Source organism: Corticium candelabrum, chromosome 7 (assembly GCF_963422355.1).
Source record: "Corticium candelabrum chromosome 7, ooCorCand1.1, whole genome shotgun sequence".
NCBI classification, from domain to species: domain Eukaryota; kingdom Metazoa; phylum Porifera; class Homoscleromorpha; order Homosclerophorida; family Plakinidae; genus Corticium; species Corticium candelabrum.
In genome coordinates this window covers 3398841-3416928 of record NC_085091.1, presented here as the reverse complement: position 1 = coordinate 3416928, position 18088 = coordinate 3398841, and the positions used below count along the sequence as shown (strand labels likewise).

The 18088-nt window shown below is 44.1% G+C and overlaps 2 protein-coding genes across 4 annotated transcripts; both read left to right on the top strand.

Moving 5' to 3' along the window:
- Window positions 1-186: 186 nt before the first annotated feature.
- Window positions 187-5196, top strand: LOC134182022 (uncharacterized). 3 transcript variants are annotated; one of them, XM_062649339.1, is made up of 9 exons: window positions 187-455; window positions 843-906; window positions 1046-1211; window positions 1373-1830; window positions 1903-2007; window positions 2072-2209; window positions 2509-2622; window positions 2691-2819; window positions 4096-5196. In XM_062649339.1, the coding sequence occupies exons 1-9, from the start codon at window positions 384-386 to the stop codon at window positions 5160-5162; spliced, it is 2313 nt and encodes a 770-aa protein (XP_062505323.1). In that variant the 5' UTR covers window positions 187-383; the 3' UTR covers window positions 5163-5196. The 3 variants fall into 3 exon arrangements, with proteins under 3 accessions (XP_062505323.1, XP_062505324.1, XP_062505325.1); XM_062649341.1 differs by having other exon boundaries at window positions 412-455; window positions 848-906; XM_062649340.1 differs by lacking the exon at window positions 843-906 and having other exon boundaries at window positions 386-455.
- A 243-nt stretch (window positions 5197-5439) lies between these two features.
- LOC134181693 (uncharacterized) lies at window positions 5440-15875 on the top strand. Its single transcript, XM_062648959.1, is given in 12 exon segments — window positions 5440-5854; window positions 5978-6388; window positions 8456-9643; window positions 12179-12251; window positions 12305-12595; window positions 12667-12758; window positions 12824-12902; window positions 12959-13018; window positions 13085-13274; window positions 13337-13511; window positions 13587-13990; window positions 13992-15875. Coding segments are annotated over 12 exon segments (3954 nt in total). The 5' UTR covers window positions 5440-5616; the 3' UTR covers window positions 14745-15875.
- The last annotated feature ends 2213 nt before the right edge of the window (window positions 15876-18088 follow it).

Here is an 18088-nt window from a genome sequence, read left to right as displayed (position 1 = left end):
GCTCTCGTCGTTTACGTTCTATTTTTAATGCTGAGCAATAGTAAACATCTGAATGGTATAGTGAGGTGTTTTGTGCTTTACTGCATTGTAATTTATTTGGGAAGGGTAGATGGATTATGTGAGAAATATGGGGATCCAGGTCACACCATGCAGCCAATATGCTCTTATTGTAATTGTTATTATTGCTATGCCCAACCAATACAAAGATGTAATTGTCTCCACGGGCAATTAACACAAATAACATACCTGTCCACCATACATATGGGTATTAAGATAATATATATATAGATAGAATGAATCAATTTATTAATAATTAAAATATTAACGACTGTAGCATATGTAGGGGTGTTTTCACTACTGTCTTGGTTGAGCTTGTTGAGACGATGACGTCTTCCTCTGGTGTGGCCATCACTGTGTTGTTGCTGTTGGCGACGCTATGCTGTCGGTGCCAGCAGGTCAGTGAATGCAATTAACTATATAGTTGTTACTTGGAACATTAGCGTACGTAGATTAAATTGCAATTGGTGACGTCGATCAACGCAGGGATGTCTAGATGGAGAACTGTTTTTAGTACTTTTCATTGCAGTGCTAGAATTGGTGCTAGAACTGAGTGCCGTCCAGTCCTTGTTGCTATGCTCATTACATGCGGTTTCAGCTATTATTTTGCTACGCAAATATGGGGATCTTTTTTACTTGCACCTTAATTTCACCAAGAAGACGCGCATTAGTACAGATTCCTGTTTCTTGAAAGCAGAGCTCTTTCAACTTGCACTGCTCAGCCCATAGGCGTGATTTGATTTTTGACCACGCCTACTCTGTGTTATTATTTATTATTCTTTAAGAATAGACGTTCCGTGGATGGTGATGAAGATGAAGCTTATCATGGTCAGAGTGACTCCAGTAGAGGTAAATCAGACTATTCAGAAACTCAAATATATGGAGTAGTTGAACAGCTGAACACTCATCGTCATATTGTGTGTGTGTGTGTGTGTGTGTGTGTGTGTGTGTGTGTGTGTGTGTGTGTGTGTGTGTGTGTGTGTGTTAGATGATACTGAAGGGAAAGGAATTGAAGTGGCTTATTCGGAAATGGTGGCACTGGTTTTGGGGAGGACATTGGATGTGGAGGTTCTTCTTGGTTTGCTTGAAGAAGTCATGCTGAAGGCCGGCTATGATCTCAATTTTGTTTCTGACAGTTCTGGATTTGTGGCTGGGTATGTTGCTTATAACCAACAAGTGTGGTTAATAATGTAATTAGCTAAAACTATGTAGTTTGCTGAAATTGGTTGAGCTCTGTTTCCTACAAATATTGGAATTATATAATGAAATATATTTAGAAGCAATTTTTACTTTATGAACTATGTTTTTTGTTTAGAACTGTTAGGGTCTTCGCTAGAACCAGAGATACATCAGAGCCTATTGGAGTAGAAGAGCTTTTTCGTTATTTTGAGCTTGTCAATGATCAACTTGCACGGCTTGGAGTCGTGGCTATAATAGCTATTGGGCATATTGTTCCTCCAGCAACAGAAATGCGAACAGTTGTCGCACAATTGCCACATGTCATTCTTTATCCGAACACAATTGATGCAGTAGAGGGTGAAGTAGTTCTCTTTACAAGTTTGGCCATCCCAGGTGACAGTGTAGGGTTCAATTGGAAGCGACAGGATGGGAAGTCTCTTCCAGCCAACTCAAGAATAGAGAACTATAATGTAAGCTCAGTGCTTAAAATCACTGGCGTGATGCCTAGGGATAGTGGACGATACCAACTTACTGCGACTGGATCTTCTGGACAAGTTCTTGTTCTGACAGTTAACTTGAAAGTCACAGCATTAGGTTAGAAAATATTATTTTGGTTGCAATCATACGTGAGTAACCTCTCTTTGTATGGGCTTTTTGTTGTTTTAGATTATCGTTGTGAGTTCAATTGTGGAGGGAATGAATGTATTGCTAGAAAGCGAGTCTGTGATAGTTACAGTGATTGTTCGAATGGGAATGATGAAATTACATGTGGTAAGACTTTAGTAGATTGACAGTGGGAAGAAGTACAACTCTTATAACATTACTTTTTTTTTAGATCCAAGACCTTATGGCAGATGTTTTCCAAAGGAATTCTCATGTACGGGACGGTGCATTGACTTTCCCCGCGTTTGTGATGGTACAGTAGACTGTGATGATCAAAGTGATGAAGCAGCTGCTTTATGTCTGCTAGCTGGTATGATAACAGTCAGTAGATATTGTTCTTGCAGACACTTGCTTTGCTAGGTGCTTTTAACTCTATCTGCTTTATGATTCCTGTTGCAGTAGGGATGTTTTGGTTTGTTTGTCTAGCTGTCTGCATGCAAGCAGTAACTCTTTTAGTCTGTTTGTGCATGTTTGCATAGTTGGTTTGTTTGTATATCAGTTTGTTCAGTCTTCTCAGTTCATTGGCAGTATTCATGTCAACATATATACCTGTGACTATACTGTTGTGTCAAATCATGGCTAAATCACTCTAACTTATGTTGTTTGCAGCACGGACTTGCCAGTCGGATGAGTTTTCCTGTGCCCAAAATCAATGCGTCAAAAGAGATTGGATGTGTGATGGAGAGTACGACTGCACAGGTGGATCAGATGAGCAAAATTGTGGTATGTGTGTTCTCATGCCCAGGGATTGAATTTTGTCTAGTCGAATTGATTGAATTGATGATTTCTAGGCTCGATAGCTCCAGGATCATATTGTCCTTCTACACACTTTCAGTGTAGAAATCATCAATGTGTTCCACTCGCGCAATTTTGTGATGGCAGCATGCATTGTCTAGATGGCACAGACGAGAGTATCTGCAGTAAGCTACGATGGTCCATACATATATGTGTAGTTGTTAATTTATTTATGTTGTGCAATTGAAGAAGGATAGTGTTCTGAGAAACTTAGAAAAAGCTACTAGGTAGTCAGCTGTATAACAGACTACGCTAGAATCTCGGATTTGATACCATTAGTTTGGAATATTCTACAGGTTAATCATTATTGTTCTACGTATTGAGGTTTGCTGTGTAAGCTATATAATGTTATAGCTAGTTGGGAGGTTTCCTAACTAACTATAGCTTTGGTTCACCTGGTCTTTGGTCGCAGTTTGATTTTATTGGCAACTCATGCATATGCATGGACTGGAAGAATGCAGAAATGCCAGAAGACTGCAAAGGCAGTGTATAGTGCTTAATAAAGCATAATATAGTTTCAAAAGATAGCTACTTAGATTAGATTTTCCCACTTAGGTGGGATATCAAAGAATACAAATTATATATATATATATAAGCTAGTCTAATTGTAGTTGTTAGTGTAAGTTAGACACAGCTTTGCTAATTGTCAGAGTTTGTAAAAGTGAAGTCTTTCTCTCAATAGACTTCAGAATTTCCAGGCTATGTGTGCTCCATGTACCAAATGATTTCACTGCCAATGGGTAGAAGACAGCGCTCCAGTTTTGATGACGTTGGCTTCATGGTGATGGTCCTTGATTATTTTCCCAGCCTCAGCAGCAGCTTCTGCATGGAATGAGTTGATATGAATGTTTGAGAACGGCTATAGTTTAGTTGTGTGAGCAGTTTTAAGTTGTAGAATGCATAGGTTCCAATTCCGATTTAGAATTGGATGAAACTGCAAGAAAGCGGGGGGTGGATGACTTTACCTAAAAGGTGTGGACCAAACCGTCTGGGAGCTAAATTTCAGAGTGTGAGATAATATCAAATTGTGTGAAACTCACACTATACCTGCATGAGATTCGAAAGGCACTGCACTGGGTGTTAATTAACAACAGTCAGAAACGTTTTCAACTGCATGCTACATTGAACAAGGCGAATGCTTGCCCAACTTCATTATTTTGTTTCTTGATATTGGCGACGGGACTAAATTTCGATTCTAGACCATTTTCTTGTACTACATTAATTGCTCTTAGCTATAGGTTACTTTATTTCTATGTACAGGTAACTTCCACCATATTCAACTACTTTTAATACATGCAGTTCAGTTTGATAGAATGGCAGTTTCCTCTACAAATGGGCGCGACATTAGCTAATGATTACTGTCTTGTTGTGTGCAACTTTCTGATGTTTATTTGTGTACAGGTGAGCCTGTGTTCAGCGCCAGTCTGCCTGTCAGCTCAACTTTCAACGTCGGTGAATCTCTCAGTTTGGTATGTGAGGCTAGAGGAAGTCCAACACCAGACATTACGTTTCTAAGAGATGGGGAAAAGTTACCATGCGAGTCTCGTATTACCATGACGTCAAAAGCGGGTATTGGTCGGCTTGTTGTGCGTGATTTCAACAGTAAAGACGCAGGTGTATACACGTGTGAAGCAAGAAACATGCGTGGTAGGAGGTCAAGCATGGCCGTTGTCAATTTTGTTGATTCTGTGATAGAACAATGCAATGATCCTGATCTCACGCAGGGAGTGCCTAAGAGATCTGTGTACTATAAAGTTGTTCCTGATCCAAGCGGAAAGGCGTGTGTGGATGTGGTCTTTCTTGTGGATGAGTCAGGATCCATGATGGACGAGCACGAATGGTTGAAATCCACAGTCCCCAAGTTGGAGCGTAGACTCAGTGATATCAGTATAGGAGCAGGTTTATTAAAAAATCGATACGGTCTCGTTGGTTTCGGTCGTGAGTTAAAGAATCTTGCTTTGGGGCCTGGAGCAGTTATACCTGTTGGTACTGATTCCAGCGGAATGGGGAGTGATAAGGAATTGGTTGTTGCTCTAGAAGAGTTGCGGTCGGATGGTGTGTTTGAGGATGGATATGCAGCCATCGGTATGGCTCTGGACCAGTTAACGTTTAGGTCGTCTTGTGCCCTTCAGTTTATATTGGTGACGGATGAAGATAGAGATATATTCAATGCAACCACGAACTACAATTATACGTTGGCGTGGCTGCGTCGTGCTGGAGCTACTCTCAATGTTGTAGCTGATCAGGCATTTTTTAATAGTGACGAAAAGCTGTTGGGAATTAACTTTAGAGATAATGGTTTTATCCAAGTTGCCAAGACATACACAAAGATGGCAGGGGCATCTGTGGGAAAAGGATATGGAAGCACATTTAGAGATTACGTTCAAATGGCTTTAGCTACCGATGGTGCTGCTTGGGATCTGAATCGATTGAGAAGAGGAGGCTATACAGCGACCGCGTTTGCTTAAGCGTTTATCAATATTAATGTGGAGGAGCTCGAGACCCGACTGCAACGTTGCTTGCGATGCACTTGCTCAGAAACACCAACGCCAACTTGCCGCATGACCAATATCTTATTTAATAAGTGCCCAGGTTATAGGTCATGATATAGCAACTGATGTGAAGCATGCAAACAGGCATGAGCACACGCGCGCACACACACACACACACACACACACACACACACACACACACACACACACACACACACACACACTCACTCACTCACACGCAAGGTACACTTGCATGCACATAGGCAAGGACACGCGCGTAGGTTGTCTATATTATTGCATCTACAAAAAAGTAACGAATTTTGTCTATTTAGTTAATGTGACAATAGTCCTACCAACTCGTACTCCTGTTCCTGTGACGCCGCCACAAGTTGCCGTTGACCCCAACGTAATTACTAAAGATGAAAGAAAAATGGCCGTTTTTACCTGTCGGGTTGTCATACCAGGAAGTATCAATTTACCAGAGGAACTACGAATACGCTGGTATTTTGGCGGCCGTAAAGTACAAGTTGGAAGTGAAGTCATGGTGACGTCCGACGGCAGAACGTTGACGGTGAGGAATATTAGAGCAAGTTATGCCGGTGACTATGAATGTCGAGTCTCAACGTCTGACGGGGTTTTCAGTGACATTGGAAGACTGATCGTTTACGGTAAGTCACACTGTCCAGTTTTTTCAGTCGACAGTCTTATTATGTCTGTCAATGCATGCATGTACACGCTCTCGTTTTTCTGTCTGTTTTCTATCCTTTCTTACGCTCTTCTAATTTTCCTAGTCACTCCATCTATTAGAACTGATCCTAAAGTCGTTACAACTCGTGATGGAGACAAAGTCACATTTAGATGTATTACAACCGGTTCACCAACGCCGCTAGTGAAGTGGACGCGAGCAGACGGAGGGCTCCTACCGGGTGGTCTCGGTGCTGCCTACTATGCAAACACATTCGAATTTGTGTTGACAGGTGCTCACGATGCTGGACTGTACGTGTGCACTGCAGTCAACTCTGCTGGCCAGGCCAAAGATTCGAGTCTCTGTCGAAGATTTGTGTCTACGCTTCCTCCGACGACTGAAGCAATGTCGCCAGCGACGGCAACGATAGCTGAAACAATTGAAGCGAAGAAACCAGGAACGACTCAACCTTCCTCGATAGTCACTTCGCAATCTCCAACAAGACGATCAGCAGAACGTAAGACGCTTTTACATTGCCACAGTTTAGCCTCAAGTAATTACTGTTGGAAGACTAAAAGCCTGCATGGTTTACATACAATATGACGATAAAGCCATATGACGCTGACGACGCTCGCGACCCTAGGGAGGACGCTGGCGATGACGCTAGCGACGACGCTCAGGCAGTCGTCGTATTGTAAACACTCGCACGTCGCGTCACGAGCGTCGTCAGCGTCGCTGCTGCACGCCGACGCTAGAGTTGAGTTAAGGTCAACTCTAGTGTCCAAACCGGAAGTGCTCCAGCGTCTACCGGAAGCACGTGCCTTTTGTCAACAAATCAGAGGTACGACTGCTTGTTGCAGATCAAGTTACTGTCACGGTAGCTAATAGATGCGAGGCGCAACAAAAACGCTTGGAAAAACGTATCGAGAAAACCAGGCTCCTATCAGCAGACAGCCAACATGTGGAAGCGTCTCCGCGACAACTTGCTGCGGGAAGAAATGAAATCCAAATCAGACTTTTGTATTCATGGTATACCGTTATGATGAGCATGAGCGTAGCGGCTCGCCACTGACGCTTATCAAATGATATGGCACAGCGTCAGCCTTAGCATTTTGACACCTAGTCGGCGTTTTCGCGAGCGTCGCCAGCGTCGTGCTGTAAACCAGGCTTCGCCGACGTTGACGCTTACGCTGACGCTGAAATAGAAATGAAAACTCTAGCGTCGTAGGGCTGGTTTACAGTAAAGCCCGATTCACAGTACGACGTTGATGCCAACGTTTACGCTGACGCTGACGCTGGAATAGAAGTGGATCCTATTCCAGCGTCAGCGTTAGCGTCAACATAAAAGGATGCCGCCTGCGTCAAGGTGATGTCTTTGATGTTGATGCTCAGCTGAGCGTCAGCGTCAATACTGTGAACCGGGCTTAACTCGCAAACCGAGCGTCAGCCCAGCGCAACGCCAACGTAACGTCAGCGTTCTACTGTAAGCATGTGAACACTTTTTGCTGAGATGTAGCTCTACGTTCTGACCAGCGTCAACATTTGGACTAGATCCGAGCTTTATACAAGCGTCAACATATACGTAAACTAGAAATAGCCGGTTTCTACCTACCTATCGGCCGTCGCGCTTTCACTTACGTGATCCAATTGTCTAACATGGACGACTAAGATCTCAACAAGGAATAGTAGAGAATCTTGGTAAGAAGACATGCAGCAACAGCAGCCGCACTTGCTTTACGTGTTCTAAGAACGGCCTTTGAACGACAAACACTTTCGCAGCTGATGAGACGTTGCTGGGTTACGCTCAAGACATGTTACTGTAAATCAATAAATTTCAGCGTCTGACTACGTTACGTTGTACGCTGGGCTGACGGTCTTTTTTGAAATTTGACGCTCAGCTGAGCGGCAGCGTCAAATTATAAACCAGGCATAATATAGGTCATGGTACTTCAGTCGTTCACTCATCAGTCTTATTTATGTCCTTTATACGTGTACGTTTTCCTTTTTTTCTGTTTTGAATCTAGTTAGATTTGCTCTTGAGTATTATTTGTCTCGTTCTATCTTGTAGTAGAACCGTGTTTCTAGTCCAATGGAAAGTCAAAATAACGTTTAGGCGCATAGATTACAGCTGGTGTTCCAGCTTACTTCAAAAACGTGTCTCTGTCAGTTAAAGTCCGGTTCATGATGCACGCTCTCACCGCAACTGTGGCGGTGCCGCGCCGCAACAACGGCAGGAACGTTCGTTGTGCCGAGATTGCTCTGTTCATGATACAAGCCGTGTCCTACTATGTCACGCGCAGTAATCTGAGCTGCAAGATTGATATCAATAAATCACGTTGCGATAGCTGTTGTCTGATTGGTCTGCTTAATATGAATGACAAGTATAACTTCCTCCGCAGACGCGGAGTGCCACTCTATGCAATAGATCCTGATTCTCTCAATGCGGCGCGGCACCGCCAACCTTCTCGGTTGACGTTGGCATGTTCATGATTCGCTATTCCTATTGCATGTAGTTGAGTTTGGCAACCCTGGAGGGTCTTCTTTCTTATTGTGTGCAACATGCTGACGTATATTGTATGCATAGGCAAGCCTATATTCACCACCAGTCTACCTATAACTTCATCATTGAAGGTAGGTGATACTCTCAGGTTGGTCTGTGAGGCTACGGGCATCCCAACACCGGACATTGCGTTTCTAAAAGATGGGAAGAAACCACCATTGAAGTCGCGTATCACTATAAAGTCAAAGGCCGGTGTTGCATCTGGTCGTCTTGTTTTACGTGACTTCACGAGTAAAGACGCGGGTGTATACACATGTGAAGCAAAAAACGCGCTTGGTAGACAAACAAGCGTTGCCACTGTTAACTTCTTAGAACAATGCCATGATCCTGATCTCTTGCAGAACCTGCCAAAGGGAACTGAGTATCACAAAATCGTGTCTAATCCAAGCAGGAAGGCTTGCGCGGATGTAGTTTTCATTGTAGATGAGTCACGATCCATGAAAGGTGAACACAACTGGTTGAAATCGACAGTCCCCAAGTTAGAAGGGGAACTGAGAGGCATCGGCATAGGAGCAGGTGCATTGAAAAATCGATACGGTCTCGTTGGTTTTGGGCATTTAATACTGCGTCCTGCTTTTGGGCTTACGTCTCTTATACGTGTTGGTACTAGTTCCAGCCAAATGGGAAGCGCTAAGGAATTGGTTGCTGCTCTAAAGGAGCTGCGTTTGGATGGTGTTTTGAAGGATGGCTATGCAGCTATGGCTGTTGCTCTAGACAAGTTGAAGTTGAGATCCGCCTGTGCCCCCCACTTTATCTTGGTGACAGACAAAGATCGAGACATATTCAATACAACCACGAACTACAACTACATGTTGGGTTGGCTGCATAGTGCCGGAGTTACTCTCAACGTTGTTGTTGCTCACAAGTTTTTCAAGGATAGAGAAAAGCTGCTAGGAATGGACTCGAAAGGAAACGGATTTGCTAAAGTCCGAGAGACGTACACTAAGAAGGCATGGGCATCTGTAGGACACGGATATGGAAACACGTTTGATGATTATGTTCGAATGGCGTTTGCCACTGATGGTACCGCTTGGGATTTGAATCGGCTGAGGAGGAGAGGCAGTACAGCGACCGCGTTCACTGACGCATTTATCGATATCAGCGTGGAGGATATGCAGACCCAACTGCAACGTTGCCTAAGATGTACTTGCGCGGACACACCAACGCCAACTTGCCGTGTGACCAATATCTTACCTAGTGAATGCCCAGGTTAGACGTCGTGATATAGCAAGTGATGTTGTTATTGAGCAGGCATGCAATCAGTCCGTCTCGCACTCACGCTTGCACAGAGGTGCGGAGACTTTTGTTTCTGTTATTGCACGTTTGTAAGGAGGGACGGTTTGGGCGGGTGCACGCGCACTTATCCCTCTTCAGGGAGTCTGCAGTCTTCAACGTTTACAGTAGATACCGTCAACTTCGATGCCCATCTTACTACACAGCAGAAACAATATTATACGCGAGCAGACGGTACAGCTTACAGAAGACAGTAAGAACAAATGCAGTTACTTTGGTTAGGTAATTGCGCTCTGCGGTGCTGCGCAGCGAGAATTTGTATGCAATGCGTCGGGTCCTTAGCGTGCTATCGATCCGAAGCCATGGGTGGTTGCTGCAAAATATGATCCTGCATACTCTACACACTACTGCAGACCCACTCAGAATGTTGTAGTTCTTAGTAGTAAAGGTAGTGGAGGCTCTGGCCAATCACCTCCTTTAGGCGTTCGTTACCCTTCGGGGAAGGGAGAGTGAGCTATAACCCCCACTACCTATACTACTAGCCCCCCTTCGTTTTGTGGTCTAGAACAGACAGCTATTTCTGTACTTATTGTTGCTGTACTAGTATGCTAGTACTACTACTGCTGTACTGCTGTTGCCAAGCATGCTACACGCAACAGCAATAGTACAACGTTAACTGCAGTAGATGTACGACAACAATAGTATTACAGAAATGGCTGTCCACTCTAGACTACCAGACAAGCGGCATGCGTAGTGCTGTGGTATAGAGGTAGTGGGGTCTGCGCATCAGAGTCCTCAAAGAGGCCTTACTGCTTCAATTCAGCAAGTTTTAGTATATGGCGCGAGTGCCTCTCTAATAGTAACTGGATATTTTAGTCTACACTGAAATCTCATTGTCATGCAGTTAACAGCATGGCTGTTGCGTAGACATAGGGAATGAACTGCTGTTAGTCATGCACTTCTTACCATTCACGTGCAGTCCATTTACGAGTCTATTGAAAGGAAGGGCATTAGAAGTAGCTTATAATGTTAAAGAGAGCATGTACGACTGGCACTGTAAACAGTGCCATTCAGCTTCAGTCACTAGACCATCTCGTCAATGAAATAGGCTTGTTAACAAAATGACCATATGATCGTGACATTTATCTGCAGTTAAGCAAATAATGTTTACTGAGCGTGGAAAACACGCTAATCTGTCAGGTTATGTCAATCTATTATACGCAAAATATGATACACAAAAATGCTGAACAAAAATCAAGACATTGTTATATTTACAAAAGAGTTAGAACCCAAAAACATAAAGACAACGCTTGATGGAAGTCCACACATACTGGTATACGTACCATAACAGCCGAGATCATTAGAATTGTCATAAACTGCTTCTGTAGTGGTGCCTGATTGGTAGATTCGATTTGCAATCACTCCGTCATCTTTGCAATACATCAACATCTGTCACTTTGCTATGCAAATTTATTGTGTGTTCCTACATCATCGTCATCAAGTTGGAACGAATGGTTTACTTAAACTCCCGACATGGGTTCATTTTGTTCACAGAGACTTTGTATATGTCATGTCCCGGTCTAATCTGCCTCGTGTTCTTCCTTTGTGACGGCAATAAAGTAGCAATGATATCCACTAATCACGTGACACATTATTTAAACACAATAAATTTGACTATATCACCCGTGACACCGAGAACAGGAAGGTGAGAATCTAATAATTAATTAAGTGATGTGGCATTAGTAAGATAGTTGTAAAACTCGTGCGGAGTCCTTATATGCAGACAGTCGTCATCAACATCAATGCACGAGACTCTGGAACAGCATCACGTGCGATAGTCTCTTCTAAATTATGCATTGTATCTCCCTCTTCGGATAAATATCTACGATTTTTGTTCTTCGTTTGTTGGCAACACTAGAATGCAGCTCTATCAGCTAGACCGCATCTTGCTTCTTGCTCTAGATAATCCTCCTCTCTGGCGACAGCAGCTTGTTGAAGAGAGGGCGTAGTTGCAGTGTGACCAACTGCGCAGTCACTGTCTGGTCGTCATGGTCAAATTGCCGTACTGGTACGCATTTTACACTTTGAGACGTCATGTGGTGAAAACAGTATCATGGTAATCTAGAAACGCTTGCTACCGATTTTTCCGTCAAAACTTCGAGTAATAAATCATGTTGGATTTATTGGAATTCATTGAAAAATGGAGTTTATTCGAGGGCGGAGTTTATATATTGTCTGTACTCTCAGCTTCGGCTTAAACGAGGGCGACATTTATTCGAGGGCGGCGTTTATTTGAGGGCGGCGTTTTATCGGAGAAGTACGGTATATCTAGATAAGGTTGTGTCACAATATTCCAAGTGTTTGAACGTCCCATCGAAAACAACTCAATCACAGAGCTTGAATGCATCGATTATCTTCCTCAAGATGCTAGCAATATGGACAAGGATGAGGAGCATACAATTTAATCGAGAACGCATTATGAATACCTGTTACCTCACAAATCTGTATTGGAAGTGAGAGGAAAGCTAGTAAAAGCCGACGGTACCGATTATGGTGCCACTGTTGTTACACCCATTAGCAGCGGACGGTATGACCATTATGGAAGAAGCACGGCGACCAACAGGTTGTGGTATTGTGATACCGGTACAGGTACTGCCAATCTCAATCGATTTGGAACTGCTGGAGGGGATCTCCCATAGCTCAAGCCACAGGCAATGATGCTACAGCTGTCAATGTCAATGGAGTAAATTTTAGAGACTTTGGCGCGTGCCACACCGCGCTCTTTCTAACATCTCGAGCAAAAAATACCAATTTGTTCTTTACGTCCATCAAATGCTTTGTGTGTAGTTGTGTGTTGAACGATTGGACTAGATGGTCTGGCTGTAACGGATGCGGATACTCCAAGCAGTACCGCAATCGCTATGTGGCAAGGTAAAAATGCAAGGCGTAGTAAATGTTACACACATAGTTTACTCATCTTCACGCGTTTCTTATTTTAATAGAAGGGCATCTTGCGGAGGCAGTCGCTGCTCAAGACTTCGACGTGAGTCGCAACGTTGCTACACCGGTCGCTGTTGTGGCGTTAACTGCATTAGTATTATTATTTGCAAGTTAGTTTGTAACGTTATATATACGGATGCTTGTTTTTTCGTTTGATAGCAAACGAATGGAGCAGCTGGGGATTGTGTAGTGGCACTTGCGGATCATACGGTGTTCGGTACCGTCAGAGAAACGTCAGGTTAGTCAAATCAGATTTTATTATCGAATTATGATCGAATTGTCATCGGTTTCTAGCCGGCAGAGTCAGTGTGGAGGACGAAACTGCAGCAAATTATTAAAGTCGCGACGTTGTAGGTTAGTAGATGGTCGCTGAGGTTGAGGTTGATAACGTATATAATATAGCAACCGTCCTTGCAACAGAGTGGGATGCCAACGCTTCAACTGCATCATGTCGGGATGGTCCGGCTGGAGTACATGCAGCAGTTTGTGTGGCAGAGGGCAGAGAAGAAGGTCTCGCTCTGTTCTGAGACAGCCCAGTTGCAGTGGCAGTGGTAGCCCAACTACTGGAGAGATTCAGTCCTGCTATCGATACGTCAACCGCGATTGTCAGGTTTGCAAACGCAAATCATTTACGTCGGATGGCTGCGCGAGTTCTGTTTGGCGTGTTTGTAGGTAAACTCGTGGACCGGCTACGGTTTGTGCCTGCCGACGAATGGTAGCTGCGGTAGTGGCATCCAGTACAGATACAGAAGTGTGAGGGTCACGCAGCAATGTAGAGGAAGCGGTTGTCCATCTTTGTCTCAGTCCCAAAGCTGTTATGCTGGGTATTGCCCTATAAATGGTCAAGGTATTGCTCAATTTTGATTTTGATAATTGCTTGTGTCGTAGAATTTGGTATCGTTTCTTCTTCTTATTCGTTTAGCCTCGTGCGTGTTTAACAGAACCGTTCCGTCTGGGCAGTCGATTCGCGTGTTTACGTTGACGAAGCGCGATCCAAACGAAGGACGCGGGTCGGCCGACGTCGTGTTTATCGTCGACGAATCTCGTTCTATGACGGCTGAGCACAGGTGGCTCAAAGACACGGTAAAGGTGCTCGATGACAGTCTAAGAGGGGAGTTAGTTGGTGTGAAAGAACCGAATCGAGACGCTCTTATCGGATTCGCTAATCCCGATCCGCTTTTAGCAAGGGGACAAATTATTGAATTGAGTTCTGGCTCCGATCCTGCTTTCGGTACTCCTTCACAGTTTGCTGCGGGTGTGGATAAACTTGCGGAAAGGGGGAGTAATGAAGACGGGTACGCCGCCATGGCATTTGCTCTTGATAGTTTGGTGTTTAGAGAAAGAGAAGAAACAGCGACAATTTATTCTCGTTACTGATGAAGAGAGGGATGATTTAGACAAGTCTCTGACATACAGAGCAATGCTCGATCGTTTGACTTTGGCAGGCGCGAAGCTTAACGTTGTCATCAAACACTCGTTTGAAGTCTCTGAGAACGGAAGACAACTGTGGGCCCTTGGTTTGGACAGCAAGAACAACGCTTACATCGCAGACGGTCGTAAACTGAGGGGAGGCTTTCCGGAGAGCGGATACGAGAGCACATATGAAGATTACGTCGAAATGGCTTTCGCGCGTGAAGGTGCAGCGTGGGATCTAAAACTGTTGCGTACCAACGACCCAGACATTCGCAAAGTGTTTACAAAAGCTTTCGTTCAGGTGAAAGTGGAAGAGATCATGGAGCAATTGAATGGAACTTGTAAGGAATGCAGATGCACCAATGGAAAGCCCAGTTGTGTTGTGATTCGTGCCGCTACACGGGAAGAACAGTGTTACTCTGGCGTGGTCAAAGATCTTGATGTGACTATTTTTCCCATTTCGAGCGCCAAGAACGTGGGCAACAAGGCAAGTTTCGCTTGCATCGTGTCGAACGTCGATCTCCCTTCGTTCACTTGGAGTCCGATTCCGTCGAACGCATTCGTGAGAGAAACGAGCTGGTTTTTAGTTCCGTTACGCTTGAGAACGAAGGGCAATACACATGCGAGTCAAGAACAGCTACCGGACGTTACGGAAAAGCTACAGTGAGCATGACAGTAATTGATCCAACTACAGAGCTTCTTAGAAAACTTTCGACGCCGTCGCCGTTTGTCATCGAAGTGCTGCCGCCGACTTGCGTGCAGTTGAACCAACACCAACGTCAAAAATTGGTGCTAAATAACACTTGCTGTTTCGCTTTTATCGTTATGTCGATGGTGTATTAAAAGAGTTTTGTGTTTGCATATTCGGAATTGCTTGTCCCAAAATTTTCATTTTACCTTATCCTAGCGATGAGATGGCCGGTGTGAACACCATCTTTCGATGCATGGTGAGGAAAGGAACGGTTGACACGTTTGTGTGGAGTCGCACTAGTGGCCATTGGACTCTACCGAATAATGCAGTTGTGGAGGGAAACGTTCTGTCGTTTACGCCTCTGTTAGAGGGGAAGGAGGAATTTATAGGTGTAGTGCTAAGGATTTTCTGGGGCGCCGTGTCATTGCGTTTGCGATGTTGACTGTTTGACCACTACGTATGCTGAATTTCGATTTTTATTAGATTTGCGTTCAGTGTGTAGCGAGCTCGAGTTTGTGTGTAGAGATAGTCGTGGAGGTGACTCCGGCGCGACCGCAGTTGTGTCCAGGGCAGACGGCGAAGTTGAATTGCGCGACAAGACTGAGTGGAGTCTCTCGCAGCTGGACGGTCAACGACGTTGCTGTCTCTGACGACTTTGTGAGGGACGATGGTCGACGGCTTGTCATTCCTACCGTCACTGTTTCTGATAACGGAACTTACAGATGTCTGACTACTTTCGGAGCATTCTTAGCGAACGATACGGCAGAACTTAGGGTTGACGTGGTGCGTTCCACAGCAGTTGTTGCTCCGAAGTCCAAGACGGTTGATTAAGGGAGTGATGTTCAGTTCAACTGTATTATACAAGGATGTCCCGCACCGGTGGTTCAGGGGTTTTCCGTCGGTCGACCGAGCCTACTTGACAATGCTAGAGAAGAGAATGGTCGTCTGTTTCTGACTAATGTGCTGCTGAGAACACCGACTGAGTATGTTTGCCAAGCTAGGTCTTTTTTTTGGTATTTACGAAGACCGTGCGACGCTGGTAGTTCAAACTAAGTGTACTAGTTGTCCAGTTTTACGGAATTAAGGACGCGTGATATGACGTCAGGTTGTCAGCACAATACAGGCAGGCAGCTAAGCGGTTGGCCACGCAATCGGGCGGGCGAGAGAACTTTCGGACGGACTGACGATGGACTAGCGGATTGACTGATGGACGGACGGACGGACAGATGGGGACGGACGGACAGGCAGACTGGCTGCCAAAGCAAAAAGGAGAGATTCGTCTTTGAACGCACTCTAATGATTTTAGCCCTAAACTAATGCTATCTCAGTGATTGAGCATTATGGGTGTTAGGGCCAAGAGGGTCAAAAACTTCTTTATAATTTTTTTTCAACTGTCGAGAGATAAAGATGGAAATTGGACCGAGGCACCAATAGGTTTGAGACATACTGGATACGTGCATTGACCATGACGCTTCAAATGTGCAGGAAAAACGATAGATGTACCTTTTGATTCACTTTGTGGAAACTTAATACAAAAAGCTAAATATGCAAGAGATACTTTAGCTAGGTTTTTAAGGGTCGTACAATATTTATGGTAAACTCATTAGTTCGTCGTTATGCTCTTTCTACTTAGATTGATGCACAAACTAGATAAATATTTGACAAACAAGCACAAACACAAACATTTAATAGACTAGACCATGGGTGCCTTCTGTCTATAGTATGTGTATTTGGTGCGTATTTAATGTGCACTGTAGTTACCGACGTGTGAAAAACTATGAATAGTAACGCTTTGAAGTACGTACTTGTGACCGACCGACAGACAGACACACCGACCGACTGCTAAGCAACGACGTACGTAACACGTGACCACTGATGGAGACAAAAGTGACCGGATGTCGTCTCTTTTTCACGCTTGCGCCCGACCTGATAGGCCAAGGTGTAATACACGTGATTGCTGAATGAGGCAAATACGTGACCTGATGTCAATCTGTTTCTCGCGCTCTTCTAATTGACTCTGAATAATTACAGTCAAGCAGCAACGCTACGGCATGCGGAGGGTTTGCACTATAGTGCTTCAACAGCTTTCATTTTTACCAAATTTTATGTATGTACTCGATGTAATGAATAAGTAGATTAGTGTAGTAGTGTATTAGCCCCAAAAGCTTCGAAATTCTGCCACATCTTTTTGTTCCGACGCTTCTTTCTCCAATTTGACATTAATGGTTTATCAATGCATTATCTCAAGTAGGTGACTGAACTGGTCATAAATGTGCACTTCTCTCTCTTCAATTGAAAACCCGCCTCTTTCAGCCTGTTGAGCACGTTATCCAGAACCTGCATATGCCCTTGCTCTGACTGTGTCGCTACTATAATATTATCCAAGTAGTTGTTAGTTTGTGGTATTCTCTTCAGCACTGCTGATGCGATACCGAATGGCAATCGAGCGCACTCGTAAGCTTTTCTTGAGGTGTTGATGGTGGTGTATTTTTTTGGAAGCGTTTAACAGCGTTACTTAATTATATGCCTGACTTATGCCTAGCTTTGAGAAGTATTTCTCTCCTGAAAGGGTTGCCAATAAGTCTTCCACAGTCGGAATCGGATAGGTATCACACCGGGCTGCCCTATTGATGGTCTGTTTGAAGTCTCCACAGATCCTGATCGATCTGTCCGGCTTCATTATCGGAAGTATAGGTGTCACTCATTCAGACTGAGTAGCGGGGGTGATGATGCCTTTAGCTTCTCATCGTTTCAGCTGATCTTCGACCCGTTCTCGCAAACCGTAAGGTATTCTTCTGGCCTTGCAAAACGTGGGGTTAAATGCTGCATCTTCTACGAATTTTTGCTTCTGGCCCGGTTTGAAAGATTCTTGTGTCCCCTCACTACTTGATGTATTCCATAGATAATATTTTGAAAAATCTTTTTTCATTTCAGGTTGATTTCCTGCAGCCAGTCTTGTCCTATGAGCTAGACTGACACCTTCTCTCTTTACCACCATGAGCGGTAGGGTAACCTTTCCATGCATTCTCTCGACCTGATTTCACTTTGACTTCTAGCTCTGCCAACAGTGGAATCACTTCGTCTGTATAGGTATGTATCGTCTTTCGTCTCGATTTCAGAGCTTTTTGTTCCATTTGACCATTGTTGTTGTAAGTTGTTTCCGAAATGAGGGTCACTGATGCCCCAGTATCTAACTCCACATCTAGTTTTCGATCTTCTATTACTATCAGAACTGTGAGGGGTCTTTTTTATTCTTTGATCCCTTTGTCGTGTGATTCACATAATATGCTTTCTCTTCCTCTGATTCCGACTCCTCTTGG

Excerpts from the sequence above, each read along its gene's own strand:
- LOC134182022 (XM_062649339.1), top strand. The coding sequence starts at position 384 with ATGACGTCTTCCTCTGGTGTGGCCATCACTGTGTTGTTGCTGTTGGCG. Across the intron at positions 907-1,045 it reads TCAGAGTGACTCCAGTAGAG|ATGATACTGAAGGGAAAGGA; the intron begins GTAAATCAGACT and ends TGTGTGTGTTAG. Across the intron at positions 2,210-2,508 it reads TGCTTTATGTCTGCTAGCTG|CACGGACTTGCCAGTCGGAT; the intron begins GTATGATAACAG and ends TGTTGTTTGCAG.